The sequence below is a fragment of the Chenopodium album genome, chromosome 20 (assembly GCF_948465745.1).
Source record: "Chenopodium album chromosome 20, dcCheAlbu1.1, whole genome shotgun sequence".
Classification (NCBI taxonomy): domain Eukaryota; kingdom Viridiplantae; phylum Streptophyta; class Magnoliopsida; order Caryophyllales; family Amaranthaceae; genus Chenopodium; species Chenopodium album.
Genome location: NC_137853.1, coordinates 7,146,497 through 7,168,644, shown reverse-complemented (window position 1 = coordinate 7,168,644; position 22,148 = coordinate 7,146,497). Strand labels below are relative to the sequence as shown.

The 22,148-nt window shown below is 33.4% G+C and overlaps 1 protein-coding gene and 1 long non-coding RNA gene across 2 annotated transcripts; both read left to right on the top strand.

Annotated features, from left to right (window-relative positions):
• Positions 1-3,454: 3,454 nt before the first annotated feature.
• Positions 3,455-4,873, top strand: LOC145596708 (transcription factor bHLH101-like). The gene is made up of 3 exons (XM_081652921.1): positions 3,455-3,838; positions 3,957-4,325; positions 4,781-4,873. The coding sequence occupies exons 1-3, from the start codon at positions 3,455-3,457 to the stop codon at positions 4,871-4,873; spliced, it is 846 nt and encodes a 281-aa protein (XP_081509047.1).
• Positions 4,874-17,283: 12,410 nt separating this feature from the next.
• On the top strand, positions 17,284-18,636 carry LOC145598568 (uncharacterized). Its single transcript, XR_014103580.1, has 2 exons — positions 17,284-17,613; positions 18,163-18,636. It is a non-coding gene; the product is annotated as an uncharacterized LOC145598568 (long non-coding RNA).
• The last annotated feature ends 3,512 nt before the right edge of the window (positions 18,637-22,148 follow it).

The window sequence follows — 22,148 nt, the reverse complement described above, 5'->3', positions numbered from 1 at the left end:
TAAAATACTATTATCAACTCAAACGCAAAATACTATATACATTCAGTTGAAATTGGGCGGTCGGGGATAGGGATGTATTAGTCATTTCTATTATTAGTCATTTCTACTATTAGATGGATCGATGTCACCTTTGTAATCAACTAATCATGTAATTAATTTATTATCTAATAATTTGACAGGCCAAAATCGGAATAAACAAATACGGAATATGTGATACATTAACTATTTTTATAATATCACATAAGAACAATTTTTTTTTTGTTTTAATAATGCATAACCAACAATTTTTATTATTAAAGTTTCAATAAAGTATCTCAAATAAGGAATATCCCATATACTTGGAACGATTCCTCCATAGATCCTTCCTCATTAGGGCTGACATACACCTTTGGTACTATTCCAACTTGTCTTATCATAATTAATTGATCGATTATTTCATACGAGTACTAATTAATGAACTATTAATTTATTTTCATAATATGTTGGAGCCTTGAAAACTTGCAAATTATATTCAATAACTTCCTATTTTTGACGGGCTAGAAGAATACTTGAATACGTGAAAAGACATAAGACGACAAAGATGTTACTCAATCCCTATTTTATACAAACTTTTTATAGTTTTTTTTTTTTTTTTCAAATCGGTTTACTTGACTAATCCGGATTCGAGAATCGTCTATGGATGGTTAGGTATCAATCCTCTCTCAATTGTTGTTGTGGTGGATCGAAAATGCGAACCTCCCTACTAAGTGTAGCCCCAATTAGTCAATCACCACTATACCAACAACCAATTGGTATAAACATTTATAGTTTGACAACATTATATCGCTATATTTTTATTGAGTAATTCCCCTATTATGTTGTTATCGTTGCAAAATAAACTAGAAAAATTTTCATGATTAATCCCAACTTTATGCCCAATACGCTCCCATCACCCCCAACTGACTTGCAACCGGTTAATCAGGTTAACATTTGTGAGTTGGATTTTTTTGTACACGTATCACAACGTGAGTGGTCAAATATTAAAAAAAAATAAATAATTAAAAAAAAAAAAAAAAAGCAACAACCCTTAACGGCAACCACCGTCAAAGGCAGTCGGAATTGGGAAGGGGAAGGAGGGGTGGCCGGAAATCGACGGATGAGACATTAGGGTGGTCGAAATTGAATGGGGAAGGGATGAGAGGGCGGAAACCAGCGGGGAATTGAAGTGAATGGAAGGGGCGAGTACGGTGGAAGATGGGTAGGGGATGTCGGAATTGGAAGGGGATGGGAGGGATCTGGTCGGAATTTGACGGGGAAGGTGAGTGAGGGCGGAAACCGAGGGTGGTTGATGGAGTTGGAGGAGGAAGGGAGATCGATGGTGGTGGATGGCGGAAATCAACGGGGAAGGAGGCGCCCGAAAACAGTCGGCAGCAGTAGGGGGAAGGGAAGGGAGGGGGCGGGAGGCAGTAGTGGTGGTGGTCGAAAATGGATATGGGAGGGGGAAGGGAAGGGGACCGGAGGTGGCATGGGCTGCCACCTACTGGGTTGGGGTTAGGGTTTTGTGGGCCTATCACGTGTTAACACATGTCTGGTAACCTCCTACTTCAAGTTGGAGGATCGGTTGGGAGTGATAAAAATTAGTAGAGTACAAAGTTGGGAGTGATAGAAAATAAATGAAAGTTGGGATTAATGACAGCGAACGGAGCAAAGTTGGGATTAATGGTGACAATTTTTCCAATAAACTAAGGAAGTCTAAAAATACTCCGTAGTAGAAAGTGTTTTCTTTTCTATTCTTATAAGAGTATAATTTTTTTTTTTTTTTAAGTTTGTTTTTTTAAAAGATATGATTTAAATACCAGTACATTAATTGGACTTATAAGATGAAGAAGGATGGATAAAAAGATTTCAACGAAATAACGGCTAAGGATGGTCATTTATTTGTGACTATTGAATCAGTCATTTTTCCTCCTCGAAAGATAATTAAATTAGGGTCTGAACCACATTATGCATTTATTGAGCTGAGCTGAGCTGAACTGATTGATGGAGTTGAATTGAACTGAAATGGACTGAATAGAGCTGAAATGAATATTTTATGAGAGAAGGAATTAGGAGCTGAACTAAACTGAATGGAGTTGAACTGAACTGAACTGAAATTAAGCTAAAGTGAACAGACCCTTAGTTAGTCGCTCTATTGGAATTTTAGAATCAAAGTTCATCAATTTTGACCTAAAATTCAATTTAAATTACAGACTTATTATTATTATTATCATTACACAAGATGTCATCCTAAAATCATATGGCATGACAATAAAGAGGAGTATTCCTTCTCCTAATAAATTATTCGACTTACATTATTTTCTTTATCCGTCATATACTCATACATTACCTTTTTTCCGCACTAATGTAGGACACTTATATATATCATTTGATAATACTATGTTTCAACTAAATTGAAACAGCATTTACCTTTATTCTAAGTAAATGTCGTTTCGATCTAATGGTAGATTGAAACGGCATACACGTCAGGTTGTGCATAGTGTTGAAACGGCATTTACTTATACTACGAGTAATTAAATCCAGTACAGCTTCGTTTATCGAATCCTAACTGCCGTAAAGTTAGGTGATGAGTACACTAGCTTACATTGTAGTGAAATGACATACACGTCATATAATTACTTAATTAGTGTATTATTTACCTTTATATTTAATAAATCCTCGAGCATTGCTCGAGCACAACACACGCATTAATCATGTAGTATTATATACCAGCATATTCTGTTTATGACGGGCCAATCATTTAATTTTTTTTTTTTTTTTCTTGATGAATACAAGCAAATGGATTTGCTCCCTTAACGTGGAATATCTTACGGCCATATAATTCTTATTTCAAAGTTTTAAATATTTAACGGCCACATCGTTATTTCAAAGTTTTAATCAAATGTAGTCCTCTATCGATTGTTATTTGTTTGCCCTCAATACATTTTATAGGAGTGGTTTAAAATGATAATTAGGGTTGTTCACATTGACTGAATTGAGCTGAACTGAGCAGAACTGAAATGATTAGAGCTGAACCGAACTTATTAGAGCTAAACTGAACTTATTAGAGCTGAACTGAACTGAACTCATTAGAGCTGATCAGAACTGAACTGAATTGAAAATAATCGTATGAGAACAGTCCCTTAATCACTTTTCCACTTTCTTTTTGGTAAAATTATTATTTTATTTACTTTATGAATCTTTTTTATTTTATCGAGGAAAATGAATCTATTTTGTCACTTTGTATTATTCAATACAAATAAATTTAATACATTCACATGCATGTCCCTATATAAAACGTCTACATATAGTCGATCCAAGTGAAGGAAGAGCTCAAATTAAAACACCTTATTAGCTTGCTTGTTGCTAATTAAGGAATAAAGTTTGAGCTTTTAAGGAATCAAACCAAATTATTCTTAAAAATAATTCGAAATAATTAATGTCTTCAATTTGCCCTACTTATTTAGGATGGGATTATCCCATAGATTTAGGTACAATTCAAGGTTTTAATAATGTCGACTTAGATTCCGTATTTCTTCTAAATTTTTCATCAAAATCTCAATCTCAATCTCAATCTCAAGATTACCAATATCTTGAGCATGAACATGTTAAGCGAAGCGAATCGCCACAAGGTACAAGTTCTATAGATGTTAAGCGAAGCGATTCGCCACAAGGTACAAGTTCAACAGATCATTTATTTGATAATAATCCAATATCATTATCCAAGAAACTCAATCATAATGCAAGTGAACGAGTTCGAAGAAAGAAAATCAGCAACTTGTATTCTTCTTTACGTGCTTTACTTCCTTCTTCTGATCATAAGGTACTTAGCTTGTTTGTTATCATCAATTAGTCTCTAAATAATCTTATTATTAATTTTCGGTCCATAAATTATTTGTATTTTTCAATTTGTATTGATTGTACAATTTTATCTATTACAGAAAAGACTAAGCATTCCAGGGACGGTTGTACGTGCAGTTGAGTATATACCGGAATTACAAAAAGAAGTGGAGAATTTAATTAGTATAAAGGAAGAGCTTTTATTAAAAGTTTCAGCTATTCAAGGAAATGCTAGGGAAATTATTCAAGAGGAAAAACCCATGAAAAATTGTATGATCAAGGATACATTTTCGTGTTCGATTTCTTCGAATAAAATGGGTGATAAAGAAATGGTGATCCAAATTTCAGCATTCGAGAAAATATCATTGTATGAGGTGCTTGATCTGCTAGAGAAGAAGGGTTATCTTGTTATTGATATTTCTTCATTTCATTCTTTTGGTGGAAGAACTTTTTACAATATACATTTATGGGTAAGTCACCTTGTGTTACGCATTTTTCAATTTTATATAATTTTTACGTACTTTTCTTCATGCTATATTGTCACTATTTTTTTGGTTCCCTTTACTTGATTGTTAAGTATTAATTTTCCTCCATTTCTGTAAAAGTTTCAATATATTAACTGTTAAAAAAATGAGAGTTTTCTAGGTAAAATATTGCAATTTTTATGAAACGGCAGTATTACCTTTTAGATCGAAACATTTTGTTGTTGTGTACACGTCAAAGACTACTCATTAGTTTATAATCACACAAGATACCAATTGTTATATAATAGATCAATGTCCTTTTCAAGATGTAGATAATTACCTAATTTAGATTTTCCTCTATGTAACTAACTGTTATGAATATATATAGTATATACTATATACTTGTATATATACGGAATTGTTTTTACTAGCCCTAAGATGTATATATGTTTATGTAACAGATGGGAGGAAGCCATACCATAAAGTTCGAAAATATAAATGAAGTATTGATGTCCATGCTTAAGGAGCAGAAGCCTATGCAAGTGTATTGTTAGTGTATGTAGCAAAGGAAGGTCTAAATAAATATGCAATTTTGGTCCCTTAAACATTTATTGTACATCGTCACAGTTAAATTTATAAATTTACCTGAGTTTTTGATACAATGTTATCATACGTTTAATAATACATATACTTCATATAACTCCATGATCTACGGAGTAGATTATTAAAATTAATTATTAGGTATGTCACAAGATCAATATTCAATTATTACTTGTATTGGTAAGTATAATAGATACGAGTACTACCAATATACCTATGTACAGTCATTTTCTTTTCAAACGACAAAAGTCTGAGGTTATGTAAGTGGTATCTATACTACCAAAATCATTTCCCACAGTTAATCATTAACAAGCACCCCATACGGTAATACGAGAATTAAATGGGGAATATAAAAGTAAAATTAGCATTAATTACACAGATTACCACGTAATTTTGTTATGCATTTCAAACTTATTAATAGGGAGTACTATTTTAAGTAATATGTTAATTAGTTATCTAACGTCCCAGGGCACTTGTTAGCAAGATCCAAAATATATATTCTAAACTTAATTGTTTAAATGTCAATACTTAATGTAAACAAAAGTGAAGATTAATTAGTCTTTAATTTAATACACAGGCACGATACAATTCAAGCGTGAACCTATTTTAATTTTTTCATGATATATATCGTAATTGACAAATTAATAATTACCTTAACCAAAGATCGATTACTCCTTCCATCACAATTGATATAATCACTATATAGTTTTTAACAGTTTTTAAGGGTTTATAAAATTTGTTTTTAAAAATCAGGTAGATTTTTAAAAAGCCAAAATTACCTTTAATTAGCACCTTATTCTATTATACAGCTCGTGTATAATAAGTTTCAAGTTTATATTCCCTACATCCCATGTCCATTATTTGTATTTTGTAGCGCCCTTGTCGCTCATACAAAAAAAAAAAAAAAAAAAAAAAAAAAAAAAAAAAAACTCTTTTTCTTATGAGTACTCTCTTTGTTTTTTTTTGGTTATTTGACTTTAAGGTCGGATAAAATAATTTGCAATTTAGTATGTTGCATATGAATTTGTTGCACGCTTTCTCTTCTATATACGTAGTACTTAATTAACATATTATTTCAATTATTTATAAAGAATTAACATCAAAATTTTATAACAATATACGAAGTATATTTATATGTCGCCTTATCATTAATAATTGTATTGTAATCATGATTTTTGCCATTATTTAGACGTCATATTTATATTAGACGTAGGGTCTGTTCACTTCAGCTTAGTTTCAGTTCAGTTCAGCTCCAATCAGTTTAGTTCAGTTCAGTTCAGCTCCAATCAGTTTAGTTCAGTTCAGTTCCTAATTTTCTTCTCTCATAAAATATTCATTTCAGCTCTATTCAGTTCAGTTCAGCTCCCATCAGTTCAATTCAGTTCATTTCCTAATTTCCTTCTCTCACAAAATATTCATTTCAGCTCAATTCAGTTTAGTTCAGCTCAATTCAGTAAATGTGAACAGGCCCGTAGTTATAGTTTATCTTTATCATTTGGATCATTATAATTTTGTTTTAAAAAAATCACATTTTTTTTTTGGAAGGTTTTAAAAAAATCTCCTTGAATTGAATAGGTTTTGATTGTATTTTCTTCTAATTTTTACATTGGGTCATGAGGGGTATTGTGGTATTTTTAGGGGGACATCATCACCTAACCCTTAGCTTATGTATGTGTTTTATTTATGGAGTTTCCAATTTGTCATCACTTTGAAATGGTAAAAAAAAAATTAGACAAAGTTGTCTTACAAAGATATTGAAAATCTTTCTTAGATCCAACCACTAATTTCTAAACTAATTAATTCACTTTCCTAGCTACGTTACTAAAGTTAGAATAGTATAGAATCTAGGGAACAATTACAAGAAATATTACGTGTATTTTTTTATTATTTATTTATTTATTTTTTGAAACCAAACTGCGAATATCATTAGAGGAGGTAAATTTCCGCCAAAGTAATCCAGCTTTAGGGAAAATATCTGAGGAATACAAATTCATTACAACCTCTAATATCCCATCTAGGCATCTAGCAACATGATGGGTAGAGTATTACCTGGGCCGTCTTAAACAATTTAGGAGCCCTCTGCTATTAATAATTATAGGCTCTCGAAACTTAAAAACCACACAAATTTTAATATTAAATTATGCTACATGATCTTTTTAACATGCTAAAATATGGAAACTTATACTCATATTATTAAGTTTACGATGTTATAGCATATCATTTTTTTCAAGGTTAACTTAATTATTAACATGAACTTCGTAAAACCATACTCACATTACTTCTTGACATATCAAAATTATATTTTCTATTAAAGATTAACTGTAATATGAGGCCCCTTAACTTTCGAGGTCCTGTACAATAGGGCTGCTTGCGCACAGCCTTAGGGCCTGAGTATTACCTGCACTCTTAATATGAGAAAACGAAAAATAATTAAAACAAGAAGCCAAAATATTGATATCATCCCTCCTATTTTCTTTCCTGTCAAAAAGAAAATAGGAGGGAATCCATTGGCCTTTAAGTTGACTGCCTTCACCACCTGCTCTGCATATGACTCAAGAAGAACATCTGTGAAGCCCAATCTTCTCGCAAGCTGCAGGCCGAATTTACACGTAGCAGCTTCTGCAACACTTATATCCCACTCAGCTCCCACCAGACGCAGGGCTGCAGCAGCAAGGAGCGAGCCCTGCTTGACTAGCATTGTAAAAAGATACAAAATATACATTAAATCTATCCTAATCTGCGACAATTATTATCATAAATGAAAGAATACTTTCCGTGAATATTATCATTGATAAGTGTCGAAATATATACAGTGTATCGGATTAGGCAATGCCACTAATTTAGCTATAGACAAGGAAATGAAATAATCCTAAGGCTAAATACAAGGTAACAATAATATTTACACTTATCTTAACACACCCCGTCGAAGCGGGAGGTGGACGGACACTGAGACTGTCCCTAAAATCATTAAAGTGAACTCGCGGGAGTCCCTTTGTAAAAATGTCTGCAGTTTGATACCGAGATGGCACATGAAGAACTCGGACTTCACCACGGGCAACCTTCTCTCGAACAAAATGTATATCCATCTCAATATGTTTTGTTCGTTGATGCTGAACCGGATTGCCAGATAAATAAATAGCACTTACATTGTAATCCCCCGTATTTTTAAATATTTTATAAATGAAAAATTATTTTATCTATAATATTTGTTTGTTATTTTTCATAATTTAATTTCAAAAGTTTCAAATTATTAATCTGGGTCGAAAATTATTTGAACAAATTATTTTATGCACCTTTATTCTACAATTTATGTCCAATCACACAAGCCTAACCCATTTGTTTACTTAATCGACCCATTATTTTTATGAGGCCCAATCTTTCTTTTTACCCTACAATAATTCTCTCCTATAAATACCCCATGAATCTCCAAAAATTTCCCACACAAAAAGGTTAGTCTTATTTTCATCCTCTTTTGTTTCATTATTTTGCTTAATGTTAATTTAATTGTTTTGGGTTTTGATTTTAGTATAAAGATTATATTTTTAGTATCAAATTATATTTTAATGGTATAAAGATTATAAATTTCAGATTATATTTATGTTATAAATTTCATATTTTATGAATTATAAACCTAGGGTTTCAATTTATTGAAAATCATAATTTTAGGGTTTTTATGAACAATTGATTTAGGGATTTTATAGTAATGATGTTTTGAAATTTTGGTGATTATAACTACTGATTAGTTTAACTTAATTCCAGATTATTTTGAACACATAGATTCGTGTTTTAATTTTTAGATTTTCGTTCGTTAATATTAATCCCGTTTTAATCCCGATCAGATTCTGAACTCATCCGATTTTGATGAAAAAGTAGTGTTTTCCATGTGGAAAAAACGTTTTAAGAAAGACTCACTACCTTTGGTAGTGAGCACTACCCTTTAGTGGCCAAATTCAGCCTCTAAATATGATTTTTGGGCAATTTTTGATTTTAATGAAGTTTTTTTATACTTAAAATATTATCCTTGAGTTTGATTAATAAAATTAATTATGTTTAAAGTTAATTAAGCATAAATATATGTTTTTATTGAAGTTTTAAGTGTTGGAAATAGTTTCTAAGTACTACTTTTGATGTTTTATAAAGAGGGTTTAATCACCCATTAAAAAGGGAGATTTTTAGGGGTTTTTATATAATTTTCAGATTTTTATTAGACTTTGAACTTGTTGTAATTTCATGTATAAGAGTGTATTTTAAGGTTTTTATGAAGAAAAATTTAAAGACCTATATATAAGCCTTTAATTTTAACTAAAGGGAAGGTTTTAAAGTGTTGTTTGATTTGGATTTTGAAGGTTTTAAAGTAAGTTAGTATTGCTGTAAATTTGATTGATTGGGTATTGATTGAGATGTTATTATTTGGCTTAGGAGAGGAGTTTATTGAAGGTGATTTATAGTTAGTAAAGTGGCATACCAATTCGTTTGCTCAAGGTACGTACAAGTTACGAAACCTTTCTTTTAGGTGCATGTTTAAGGACGACGGATCGAGAACTTAGTATCATGTATAGGGATGACTGAGTTAAATTGTTTGGTTATACATTGTGAATTTCGTATGACGTGCACTATTTTATATTGCAAGTATTATTTGTGCTCTAATTATGCAAGGTGCGCTTAGAGGCAAAGGTATATGATTGGTGTAATGATTAATTTATTACTCATTCATGATTATGAAAGCAGGATGAGTAAATGAAGAATTTAAGTCTTCTAAGACGAGGTTGAGGTTTTAACGTGCCTTATGCACTCAAGGTGTTTATACACCGAGGTAGTAAAGGAATAAATAATAAATGTTGCTTGCCACTAATAAATCAAGAATTGAAATTGAAAAGTTGTTTTACTTGATTGAATTGATATTGGATTGATTGTATTGTTATGCATATGAGTCATCACCAAGTCTAAACTTGTAAATCACGTAAAGTGCAAGATGGATGAGCAATAAAACTCTGGATTGGTGCACTTCTGGAGTAATGACAATCAGGGGTTGGGGTACATGGGGTATTAACCGTGTACTTTTCTCGAGGCCGTATGATCTACGAGTCTCTTATTTCAAATATTTTTCAAAACTAGGAGTTAGGTGAGATCTCATACTAACTACGGTCACGGAGTCGCGCCCGTGGTCGTTGGATGTTTATTGATGTTTCCGAAAGGAGGCATGGGGTTTTTCTTTTATTGATGTTCCAAATGGAGCATGGGTTGGACAACCTTGTCTATTGCGTAATCTAATGAATAAAAATAATGATTTACCTATTATTAATTAATGGAGTCTTAGTAATATAAATAGTTGAGTCGTGTGTTGAGTCTATAATTTAATGATGCATGATGATTGATTATTAGTAGCATATTATGGATTTCTTAATTTATTTTGCAGCTTGTATGTACTCAGCTTTGCTGATTGCGTGCTTTGTGTGTCTTTCTTTGGTCATGGCCTTCGCCTTTCAATGACCCTGTGACGATCCAATTTTTACACTTGTAATATTGGGGAGCAGAATTACCACAGGTTCTTACACATGCACTACTAAAAATTGGCCAAATTGCGACCGGCGCAAACGGTCGCAAAAAATAGTAAAAACGGTCGCAAAACATAATTGCGACCGTCAACGGTCGCAACATGACGGTCGTTATTATCATGGTCGCAAAAAAAAAAAATTACGACTGTTTGACGGTCGCAAATTTTTAACGACCGTTTTAACTATTTTCAACGACCGTCAAAAAAACGGTCGCAAATATTTAAAATTGCGACCGCCTTATGAAACGGTCGCAAATATCGAATTTAGCGACCGTCATAAGCCGTCGCTAAAAGTATTAAAAAAAACAAAAAAAAAAAGAAAAAGACCCACCCACCCACCCTTAGCCCAGATCCATCCAAACCAGATCCCACCCAAACCACCACCACTGCTCACCCTAAACAACCATTGGCTGCCTCTGCCGCCCTCTACCCACCACCACCGTCGCCCACCGTCGCCCACCAATACCCAGCACCACCCACCCATCCTTAACCCAGAAAAACAGTTAAAAAAATACCAAAAAAAAGCAAACAAAAACGAAATAAAACATTATCAAACAATCAAACAGTTTCGAACAAAAATCCAAAAAAGACATAATTCGAACAAATTTATCAAAACAATTTAACCCACAAATAAAATGCTCAAAAATTAAACCAAAAAAATCGCCCAAAAATTCAACCCATAATTATACCCAAATTAAAAATAAACCCACAACAATTAAACCCAAAATTTCGAACAAAAAATTCGACAAAAAAATCAAACAAAAACGAAATACATAAATCGAACCTAAATTCGAGAAGTTCAAGCTCTAAATCAAACCAAAAATCTATGAAATTCGAAGAAACAAAGAACAAATTCGAACAGAATTAACAAAAACTCGAAATAAAACCAAGATCTAAGGAATTCGAACAAAAACGCAAACAAAAATCGATAACAAAATCAAACAAACATGAAAATTCGAACGGAAAACGAATTCAACCACAAAATTCGAAAACCACAAAATTTTCAGAAAATTAAACATACCTTTCATTATATATCTTCCTCTTTAGGTGAATATGGTCAAATTCGACCAAGAAACCTCCAGATCTGAAATTTTTGAGGTCGAATTTGACCATAAACACCAAAGTTCGTGTGTTGTACAAACGGAGGGCTTTGCTTGTAACAATGGCTGCTCTATTTCGGGTTGGTGAATAGAGGAGATGCGAGAGAAAGAGAAAAAGATGAGGAGAAGAGGATGAGTGAGAAGAGGGCCGCCGTTCACTGGGAGGTGGAAAGAGGAAAGAGAAGAGAGAGACAGAAGAAGGGTGTGAGAAAAAGAGAGGAGAAGAGGATGTGTGAGGAGAGAGAAGAGAAAGAGGATGCATTAGGACTTAGCTAGGAGAAGAGGACGGCTGCTTCTAATATTAGGGTTTGGGTTATCTTGTTTTATACCTTTTTTTTTCTTTTGAAAAAGCACTTTTGCGACCGTTATGGCGGTCGTAATGTTGCGACCGTTTCTCAGACGGTCGTAATTAAAGCATTTTGCGACCGCTACTAACGGTCGTAACAGAATTAATTTAATTTTGAATAAATTTTCACATGAATTTAATTTTTTAAATATATTTAAGTACCTTTGCGACCGTTTTATAGCCCAAAAACGGTCGCAAATTTGCGACCGCTATAAAAACGGTCGCAAATTTGCGACCGCTTTAAAAACGGTCGCAAATATCAATTTTTGCGACCGTTTTGATGACGGTCGTAGAAAAACGGTCGCAATTCGCCCGAATTTTAGTAGTGATGCAACATTCATCAGGGTTGTGGGATCTTGAGTAGAGAGTTGGTTGTTTGCATTTTATTTCTTTTGCAAGTTTGAATTTATTTTAATTCGATTTTATTCGACACTATTTCTTTTGGGTTTTAATTTATTTGAACACTGAATTTAATCACTTACTACTTTTATTGGGTTTGAATAAGGGCCTTAATGGTTCCAAGTTGTATGACTTAATTTGGTTTCATTCGTTGGTTTTGAAACTTATTTATAACTGATTTAGTTTTTCCGCTGCTATTTTCTGATAAAGCCTTAACGTTTGAACACGTGGCGGTAGCACGCCAGTAATTCTCTTGAATATTGTTCAGGGTCCTCACAGGTTTAAAGAGAGAATTATTGGGGTGTTACATACATTGTCACAATACACTAGTGTCGCCTTTTTAATCGGACAATGCAATTCGAGAAGAAGATTTCGGAGCCAACACGACTCAGATACTACATTGGCCACGCCCCTATACTCGGCCTCTGCGCTCGATTTGGATAACGTTGGTTGTCTTTTAGATGACCAAGAAACCAAGTTATCTCCCAAAAACACACAATAACCAGATGTCGAGCGCCTTGTATCAGGGCATCCACCCCAATCTGCATCAGTATACGAGACCAGAGTAGAAAAAGAAGAAGGATACAAGTGTAGACCATAGTCTATAGTACCCTTAATATATCTGATTACCCGTTTAAGAGCTGACATGTGATCAACCCGCGGATCATGCATATGAAGACACACCTGTTAAACGACATATGAAATATCCGGCCGAGTGAAAGTGAGGTATTGTAGAGCCCCTGCAAGACTCCTATACAATGTAGGATCATCAAAATTAGTACTAGATGTAGCACTAACCTTTGAGTTGGTGTCAACTGGAGTGGGAGACGGCTTACAAGATGACAAGCCAGCTCACTCAATTATTTCCGCTGCATATTTTCGCTGTGAAAGAAACATACCGTCCTTATGTCTAGTGACAGCAATACCAAGAAAATAATTAAGAGGACCTAGATCCTTCATAGCAAATTCAGAGCTAAGAAGATCCATGATGGAATGCCGGAGAGTATCTGAAGAAGCTGTGAGAATTATATCATCAACATACAATAATAAGTAAGCCATGTCCGACCCTTTCTTGAAAATAAACAAAGAATTGTCCATCGTACTATTGGTGAAACCAATAGACAAAACAAAGTCAGCAAAACGCTTATACCAAGCGCGAGGGGCCTGCTTAAGTCCATAGATAGCCTTATTCAAAAGACATACATAATCAGGATGAGTCCGGTCCCTATAACCCAAAGGTTGATGCATATACACTGTTTCCTGTAGCTCACCATGTAAAAAAGCATTTTTGACATATAACTGATGAATAGACCATGCCTTAGACAGAGCGATGCTGAGAACAGTACGGATGGTAGCCGGTTTCACAACCGGACTAAATGTCTCCCCACAATCAATGCCAACCTGTTGAGTTTTTCCATCACCTACAAGACGGGCTTTATGCCTATCAAACACACCATTAGATTTAACTTTGTGAGTAAAAATCCACATAGACCGTATAACATTAACATCAGGCGGACGGGGCACCAACTCCCATGTCTTATTTTTAATAAGAGCAGCATATTCCTCATCCATGGCAATTTTCCAGTTAGGGTCACGTAGAGCCTCAACCGGATTACGAGGTAAGGGAGACCTCGATACTGAAGTGTGAAGGGACTGCTGAGTGTATTTAGGATTGGGCTTAACAATCCCACTTTGACTCCTAGTCACCATTCTAGACTGCTGGATAGGAGTGGGAGGTGGTAAAGGGCCTGATTGTGTTTGGGTTTGTGGGTTAATGGGTGTGGGAGGATTTTGTGGGCCTGTTTGTGTTTGAGGAAGTGACGGTGGGCTGGAAGAGCCATTGTCACGTGTGGCAGGGTGAGCTATTGGAGATATGGCATGACTTGGGTGGGCCGTGGAGATAGTGGGCCTTGGAGATGTAGGAGGAGGTGAAGAATTTACGTGCTGATCATGCATTTGATGAATAATGTATGGATGGAGTCCATCATCAAGAAAATCATAAGCGTTAGCATGAGGCTCGTACAACTTAGCAAATGGAAAAATTGTCTCATCAAATAAAACATGACGACAAATGATGATTTTATTAGAAGATAAATCAAAACATTTGTACCCTCGATGGTTCGTAGGATATCCCAAAAATACACAAGGGGTTGATCTTGGTTGAAGCTTATTAATTGTGGTAGAAGGGATAAGAGGATAGCATAAACAACCAAAAACCCGTAAGTGAGAGTAAGAAGGAACCCTTTTGTAAAGAACCTCTAAAGGTGACTTATTTCCCAATAGTTTGCTAGGAAGAATATTAAGAAGATATGTTGCCATTTGCAATGCATGATGCCAAAAAGAGGGGGGAAGAGAGGCATGAGCAAGTAAAGTACGAGTGACATTATTTATGGATCTTATTTTTCTTTCGGCTTTCCCATTTTGAGAAGAGGTATGAGGGCAAGACAACCGAAAAGACATGCCATGTGTCTTACAAAAATCCCAAAAAGAACTATTATCAAACTCCCTACCATTATCACATTGCACATTCTTAATATGTCGCTCAAATTGGGTAAGAATTTGTGTTTTGAATGTCATGAATGCATCAAAAACATCCGATTTTCAAGAAATAGGAAAAGTCCACAAATAATTTGAAAAATCATCCAAAAGCAACATATAATATTTATGACCCAAAAAGCTCAAAATAGGGGAAGACCATAGATCACTATGAATAATGTCAAAAGGCATAGTCGTACTTGACAAAGACGAAGCAAAAGGCAATTTAATGTGTTTTCCCATTACACAAGAACCACAAATACTAGAATTAGAGAAACTATTACAATCAATGCAATTATTTTTCCTAAGAGCATCTAAAACAGGAGTCCCCGGATGACCCAAACGTTCATACCAAAGTTTAGGTGAGATGGCTGCAAAGGTGGAAGTAGCTTGATTGTTGGTGGCCTGGTGGTGATAGGGTAGAGATCTCCATGACTATTACACCTCATTATTGGCTTCCCCGTCCGAAAATCCTTCACAGAAAACCCAAATGGATCAAATTCGACGGACACATAATTATCAGTGGTAAATTTACGAACAGATACGAGATTTTTGATTAATTTGGGTGCATGTAGGACATTATTAAGGGAGAGGGGAGGATTAGTGGTGGGTAAAACGGATTTTCCATAACCAACAATCGGAATAGTATTGCCATTTCCAACAAGAATGCCATTATTAGGATGAGTGCTCAAATTAAAATAAGACGAGAGATTACCGGAAGAAGAAGTCATGTGAGAGGTGGCACCGGTATCCATGTACCATGACGGGTCCGGTGGAGTGAGAGTCATGGTATGCATTGCTGCCTCGAGATCCGTTGAAGTAGCATTTGCGGACTGCCCAAACTGAGATGTTGCATATGCTTGTTGCTGCTGACCCATTGGTCTTGGACCAAGAATACCTGGAGCTGGCTCTGATACCATGAAAGAATACTTTCCGTGAATATTATCATTGATAAGTGTCGAAATATATACAGTGTATCGGATTAGGCAATGCCACTAATTTAGCTATAAACAAGGAAATGAAATAATCCTAAGGCTAAATACAAGGTAACAATAATATTTACACTTATCTTAACAATAAATATAATATCTATCACTGCTCACTTCATATAACCACCCCTAAACCTGTCTTTGCACCCATATGAGCATCACAATTCACCTTCACCATACCTGCATTTGGGACAACTCCAAGAACTCGGAGCATGACATACATTAGTAGCAGCCCCTATTAGACACCTTAGCCATATACTCGTTGCAGAAATATTAAGTGCATTGTTATGAAATAATAGAGGAAAAGGAGCACAAACAATATACGTAGTGTTAGCATCTGTTTTTTTTTTTTTTATTAAACTGAAATTATTTTTGCTCAATTTAAAATTAATGAACTTAAATTATTTCTACTATTAAAATTCATTTTTGTTGATTTCTACTATATTTGTTCTTTATGATTATTGATTTTTTTAATGAACTGATATTATTTTTACTGAAATGGACTTATTTTTATTAAATTAATTTTTTTTTAATGAATATTATTTTAAGGTGAAGAGAACAAGACCTTTGTGTAAAGAACGACACAACCTATCACGGGTTTAATCACTGGTACTCGTATTAAATATTAATTAACATGTGTGGTGAGATAGAAATGTTACGTTAGGAACGTGGGCCAAATTACTTGATGTGTATAAATTGATGCATGTGATGTGTTGTAAACACTACCTTGGAAGCAAAATTCATCTTGATTATGGTGCAATTGGATATAAAAATTGAACTGAAGAAATATCTAGAGAGAGGAGAAAAATTAGGGAATTGCATTACCGATTTACCGTACTTTTGGGATAGTTCATCCCAAGTCCCACATGGCAGAAACAAGGAATAGGGACTCCAAATAGTATGAGGCCTTTTGAAAAGGTGTTCAAAAACAAATTCGTGCGGATTAGGTACAAAGTGGACAATATCATACTAATGTGGAGTGGAATTTGCGTACGACCCGCCAAGATGGGTGACCCGGGCCCAACACGTACAGTTGGTTTACTTAGGAAAATATCGGACTTCAACCAATGTTTAAAGAATTAAAGGGGCGTATCGGTCCACTACCCATTTGCTTACGGACTACTCGTGACCTCTTGTATGTGTTTGTTGCCACTAAATTGGATTCATGTAATACTTTAATTTATTCTTCTTGTCATTAGAAAGTAATTAAAATGGCTTTATTATTATGAGGGTTTAGGTTTAAGGTTAGTGTTTAGGGTTTTTAACAATAACAACCAGTGGCCAAACCGGCTGCCAAAATCGGTCCAACCATCATTAAACACTAATTTGTCATTTATAGTGAAAGGTTTGTTAGATGAGAAATTTATGTAATGACGATGTGACACTACTAGCACATGGATAAACCCTCTGATTTAGGTAATGGGTTTGTTCTATTGTTATCACGGTAGTGTACACATCAATTCAAGTGGCATAGACTGAAGAGTCAAGAAAGTTGTGCACCTGTGGCCTTAATTGTCGATCTTGTCAATTAGCTAGCTAAGTAATAAATGAACCAACTACTTATTGGCAACTTTTCAACTGTGGTGTGCTTGATGAATACTCGAAGGCCTTGAACGATGACGTATAAACATCTTCTCTTGTATATAAATATATCTTTAGAAGTGTACATAATATACTCACTAATTTCAAACAATTGATACTTGAACACGACCTAGAAATATGGAGAAGAAATTCTTTGGGCTGTTGTTGCTTATCTTCTTATTTGCTTCTGGTAATTCATCTATCTATTCCTCTTTTTTTTTTTTTTTTTTTTTTTTTAACAATTAATTCAGCCTATTCAAATCATATATTATGTTCGCATTATTTTCATTTAAATATCATAAGACATAAGTTTAAATTAGTGTCAGTAAGTTGATATAAGTTAAGTATGGTTAAGATAAGTAAATTTTATGAGACGATTAGCTAGATGGGTTTTCGTAAATTATTGATAGGCATGAGATGATATGGGAATCAGAAATTTTGAGTGTAAAATGAGTGAGCTGTACGTCTAAAAGTAGAATTTTGTACCGTTGAATTTGTTAGTTACTAAAATTGAAATTCTCACTAGAAGTTACATATACTTCTTTCAATCTATTGTCAACTAACACTTACAACTATCTCTGACCTAAAACCAAATAAAAAAGTCCAATATCAACCAATCAAGCAAAAAAATCCCTAAGACTATAGTACATCCCGATCCCGAGAGATTTGAAATTAATTTTAAGCCTTCCATAGTTAATTACATATGTGCTTCTTAATTTTTCTTGTGCATAATTGACAGAGACGAACATGGTGACTGAGGTTGATGGTGCCACATGCGAAAAACCAAGCCAGTTCTTCAAAGGTCCCTGCGGTACTCATGAGGCTTGTAGGCAATCTTGTACCAAAGAGAATTGGCCTGTTGGTGTTTGTGACTTTTTCAAATGTAAATGTCAAAGGCCTTGTTAAGCGGCACTAACAATGTGCTTATGTATAAGTACGTGTGCTCCTCGTTGCTCTATATAACAAGTGTGACTAAAATCATAGCAGTAATATCCTAAAAACTCTACAATGTCATTCTTTAAAAATGACACCACAATTTGCTGATGTGGCAAAATCTGATTGGCTTGTATTTAGTATTTTTATTTTCATTTTTAATTATTTTAATATCTACAATGTATTAAGATTGTATTTAAGTATGTATTCTTTATAATACATGTATTTTTGTAAGAAATGCATAATTATAAATTATGAAAATCTATTTTTATTATATTAATTAATTTTCAAATTTATAATTATAATTAAAAATCAAAAAACTTAAAAGTGTTCATCATTGTTCATATTGTTCATCAATATTCTTCAATCATGTTATAGATTAGCCCCCCATTCCCAAAATCAATGTTAGTTGTTGATAAATTCGTAAATCCGGACTAAAATCGGGATAAAAATTCGAAAGTAAATTGTGTTTTTATATTTTGCATTTTGTTTTTTTGCAGTTTTTGGTTGTTTTTGTTCATAAAAAAATCTCAACAACAATCTCATTTATAAGTGTTTGCTAAGGACAAATTCCACTTTGAATGGTTCGATAATATGATTTATGTGGACTCAAATTGTGCAATTATGTTAAATTAAAGAACAAATATCAAGTTTGTAGAAGATGAAGTGGTCGGATTTTTTTTTTGTTCGCAACCCCTGTTTGATTCAATAAATGTAATTAAGTTTTCTTGAACTTGTTTGTGGGTTAGGTAATGACCTAACTAAATACAACAGGTAATTACCTAACCAAAAACAAATTCAAAAAAATCGCAAATCACAATTCTAGACCAAATAGGTTTACGAAAAAAAAAAATCGAACTCTAAATTGCAGAGAGCATACCTCGTTATTCATTGATCATTAAAAAAATTGAAAGATACGTGTTTAGATCATCATTGCTCCTAAGGGTATTTTCGTCCTCGCTCAAAACTATCAAATAACTTGATTTTTACATAAACCAAAATTATCAATCGAACCCTAAAACGAAATTTGTATCAGATCATAGAAGCATATTCGAAACCCAATAAATCCGATTTTTGGACGGAATTTTGGTCTGAGTTCTGAATAGATTATACAAGATTTTGGGGTACGTAATTAATTAAGATCATGAATGAGGAACAATGAAGAATAATGAAGAACAATGATGACTTTTTTATTTTCTAAATATTAGATATAATTTAATTTTCGGAAATGATTTTAAAAAGATAAAAATAGGTTTCAAAAAAATTTAGTTACATGTTTTTTAAAAATACATGTATTTACAATTATATGTATATATAAAGTACATTTAGGCTTTTAAAAATAAATAAAAAAATCGACCAATCATAAAATGACATAGTAGATAAATCGAGTAATATCCCTTGTAAATACCTTTATTTTGAGTTGTATTTCCAAGATCCAATTATAAATGTAAGATAAAATTGACTTCCATATATTTTTGATGAAGCTCCATTGTTGGCTATATATCCATATACAGATATAATTTAAAAAACCATGTAGTTATATATGGCATATATATATATATATATATATATATATATATATAAGAATGAAACAACATCAATTAAGCATTGCATGAACTATTCCCAGCATATATATTAAATGAGCAAAAAATATCCTTAACCTTGCACCCGAATGTATTTAATTTTTTTTTTTAAATCTCTCCGTTTAAAAGTTTCTCCTCCATTCATTCACAGTATCACGTACTCCCTCTGTCCCTAAATTAGAAGCCTATTTCTCTTTAATAAGTGAGTAATAAATATTAGAAATAGTCTTCTAATAAAGGGATAGAGTCATAGAGGGAATACCAATTTTAATTTGATTTTATACTATTATCTATAAACAAATGTTATTGTGTAAAGTTTTGTTGGATTTTTTTTTTTTTTTTTTTTTGGAAGCATAAAGTTTTTTACTTTTATTAGATTAGTCACAAACTCACAATGTATGTTTTTTACTTCTATAAACTTCGTATCAAGTTTTTATTAATTTTGTTAAATGGACCAGCAAGGAAAGATGATGTGGGTATAAAGGTCACCAAATGAAATGGGCTTGACATTTAAGTGAGGACATCTAGATATCTGGGCCTTAATATACAGAATTAGAATACCAAATCAAACAGGTGAAGGCAGAGGTTTGCAACAATGTCATGGCGCATCAAGGTAATTTATGGCAAGAAGCCACTGCAAACTGGTGTAGGAATTCCGAAATCAACCGAAATAAATCGATTTTAGCCGTTTGTTTATGTCGTTGGTGGTTTTCTAACTATAGGTCACTTCACGGTGGTTGCGTCTTGCGTTATGCCGGAATGCCATGGATGTGTTTTTTTTTGGTTTTATTGCAACAAGCTATGAGGTACACGCGTAGCGTGTACAATAAAAAAAAAAATTATATTGTGCACGTGTAGTGTGTGCCTCTTAGCTTGTGCAGTATAAAGTGGGAGTAGAAAAATTAATTATACATACCGTTCCATGAAGAACTAATTTCGCCCATATGACTTTAATGATTTATAATTAGACGAAATAATATATTTTTGGGGTTAATCAAGTATCTTGTGAAAGGTTAATAAGGCCAATATAATTAAAGAGCAGTTATGGATCTTATGGTCTTACAGATTTTGAGGATTGAAGCTATAAGATATGTTTAGAGGGAAAAAAAACTGTCAAATGCTTAGTTAGTGAGAAATGACATATAATGCATTTTTTTTTTTTTAATTATTAGGATATACATGCATATCTTAGCAATTAGCAATGATATGCTTAATGAGAATTTTTTTCTTTTTCTTTTTCTTTTTTATTTTTATTAATTTTTATTTTTTTGCTATATGGTAACTGTCAACACTTAAAAAAAAAAATATCGTGGAATAGCAGTTACAGAGTTTTTTTTTTTTTTTTTTTTTTTTTTTTTCAAAAGCAGTTATGCAATTTTTTTTGACAGGTGTTATGCATTTTTAACAGAGCGGTTATTTTTGTAAAAAAATAATTTTTAATTTGAGGTAATTTTAAAGATTGAGAAGGGCATTTTGGGAAAATTAAAATTTATCACCCAAAAAGCCCTTTCTTTTTATATAGTACTATAGATTATCTTTTTCTTTTTTTTCGGTTTTTTGAAATTTCGGTTTTTTGAAATTCTAATATCCAATGGAAACCAACAAAAATTCTCATCAATAATTCAAAGAAAAAAAGCATAATTTTATCGTTAAATCAATTACCCTTAAAAAAAATTACCTTATGTTCTGGGTGAGTTCCTGTACAGATAATCTTCGTGGGTTGGTAAAGGTTTACCGTCCAATTACACACCTGCACAGTCAACACAGATAAGCTAACCCGGGGGTTATCCGGGAATAACCTCTCCGATGCTGAAGTTAGCAATCCGATAAGAAGAAAGAGTGAAGAGAGAGAAAGTGTTCAGATATCTAGAGAGAGAGAAAAGATTGTACCTTTTGGTGAACATTTGCTTGGGTATATATAGAGAAACAATCAAGCTGGTGCCACCTATAACAATAGGTGGCAAACCGATCTCGTAGGCAGCAGGTGCCTACGTGGCCTCAAGCAGCTCTCCACGTGGCCGGTAGGAAGGCCGTTATGGATATTTGAGCTTTCGTGCTAATTAACAGTTGTGTAGCGGCAGAAGAAGATATTACCGACTATTTAACTGTTACTGTCGGTATCATCCGTACACCTTCTAAATATTTTGAAATTTTTTTACATTTAAATGCTAGAAACCAGTTTGGGAACTTCAAAATCAATCGAAATAAA

What these genes read in the sequence shown, in the direction of transcription:
- LOC145596708 (XM_081652921.1), top strand. Translation starts at nt 3,455, where the DNA reads ATGTCTTCAATTTGCCCTACTTATTTAGGATGGGATTATCCCATAGAT. An exon ending in TTCCTTCTTCTGATCATAAG is followed by an intron (nt 3,839 to 3,956) that starts GTACTTAGCTTG and finishes TATCTATTACAG; the next exon opens with AAAAGACTAAGCATTCCAGG. An exon ending in TTTACAATATACATTTATGG is followed by an intron (nt 4,326 to 4,780) that starts GTAAGTCACCTT and finishes TTTATGTAACAG; the next exon opens with ATGGGAGGAAGCCATACCAT.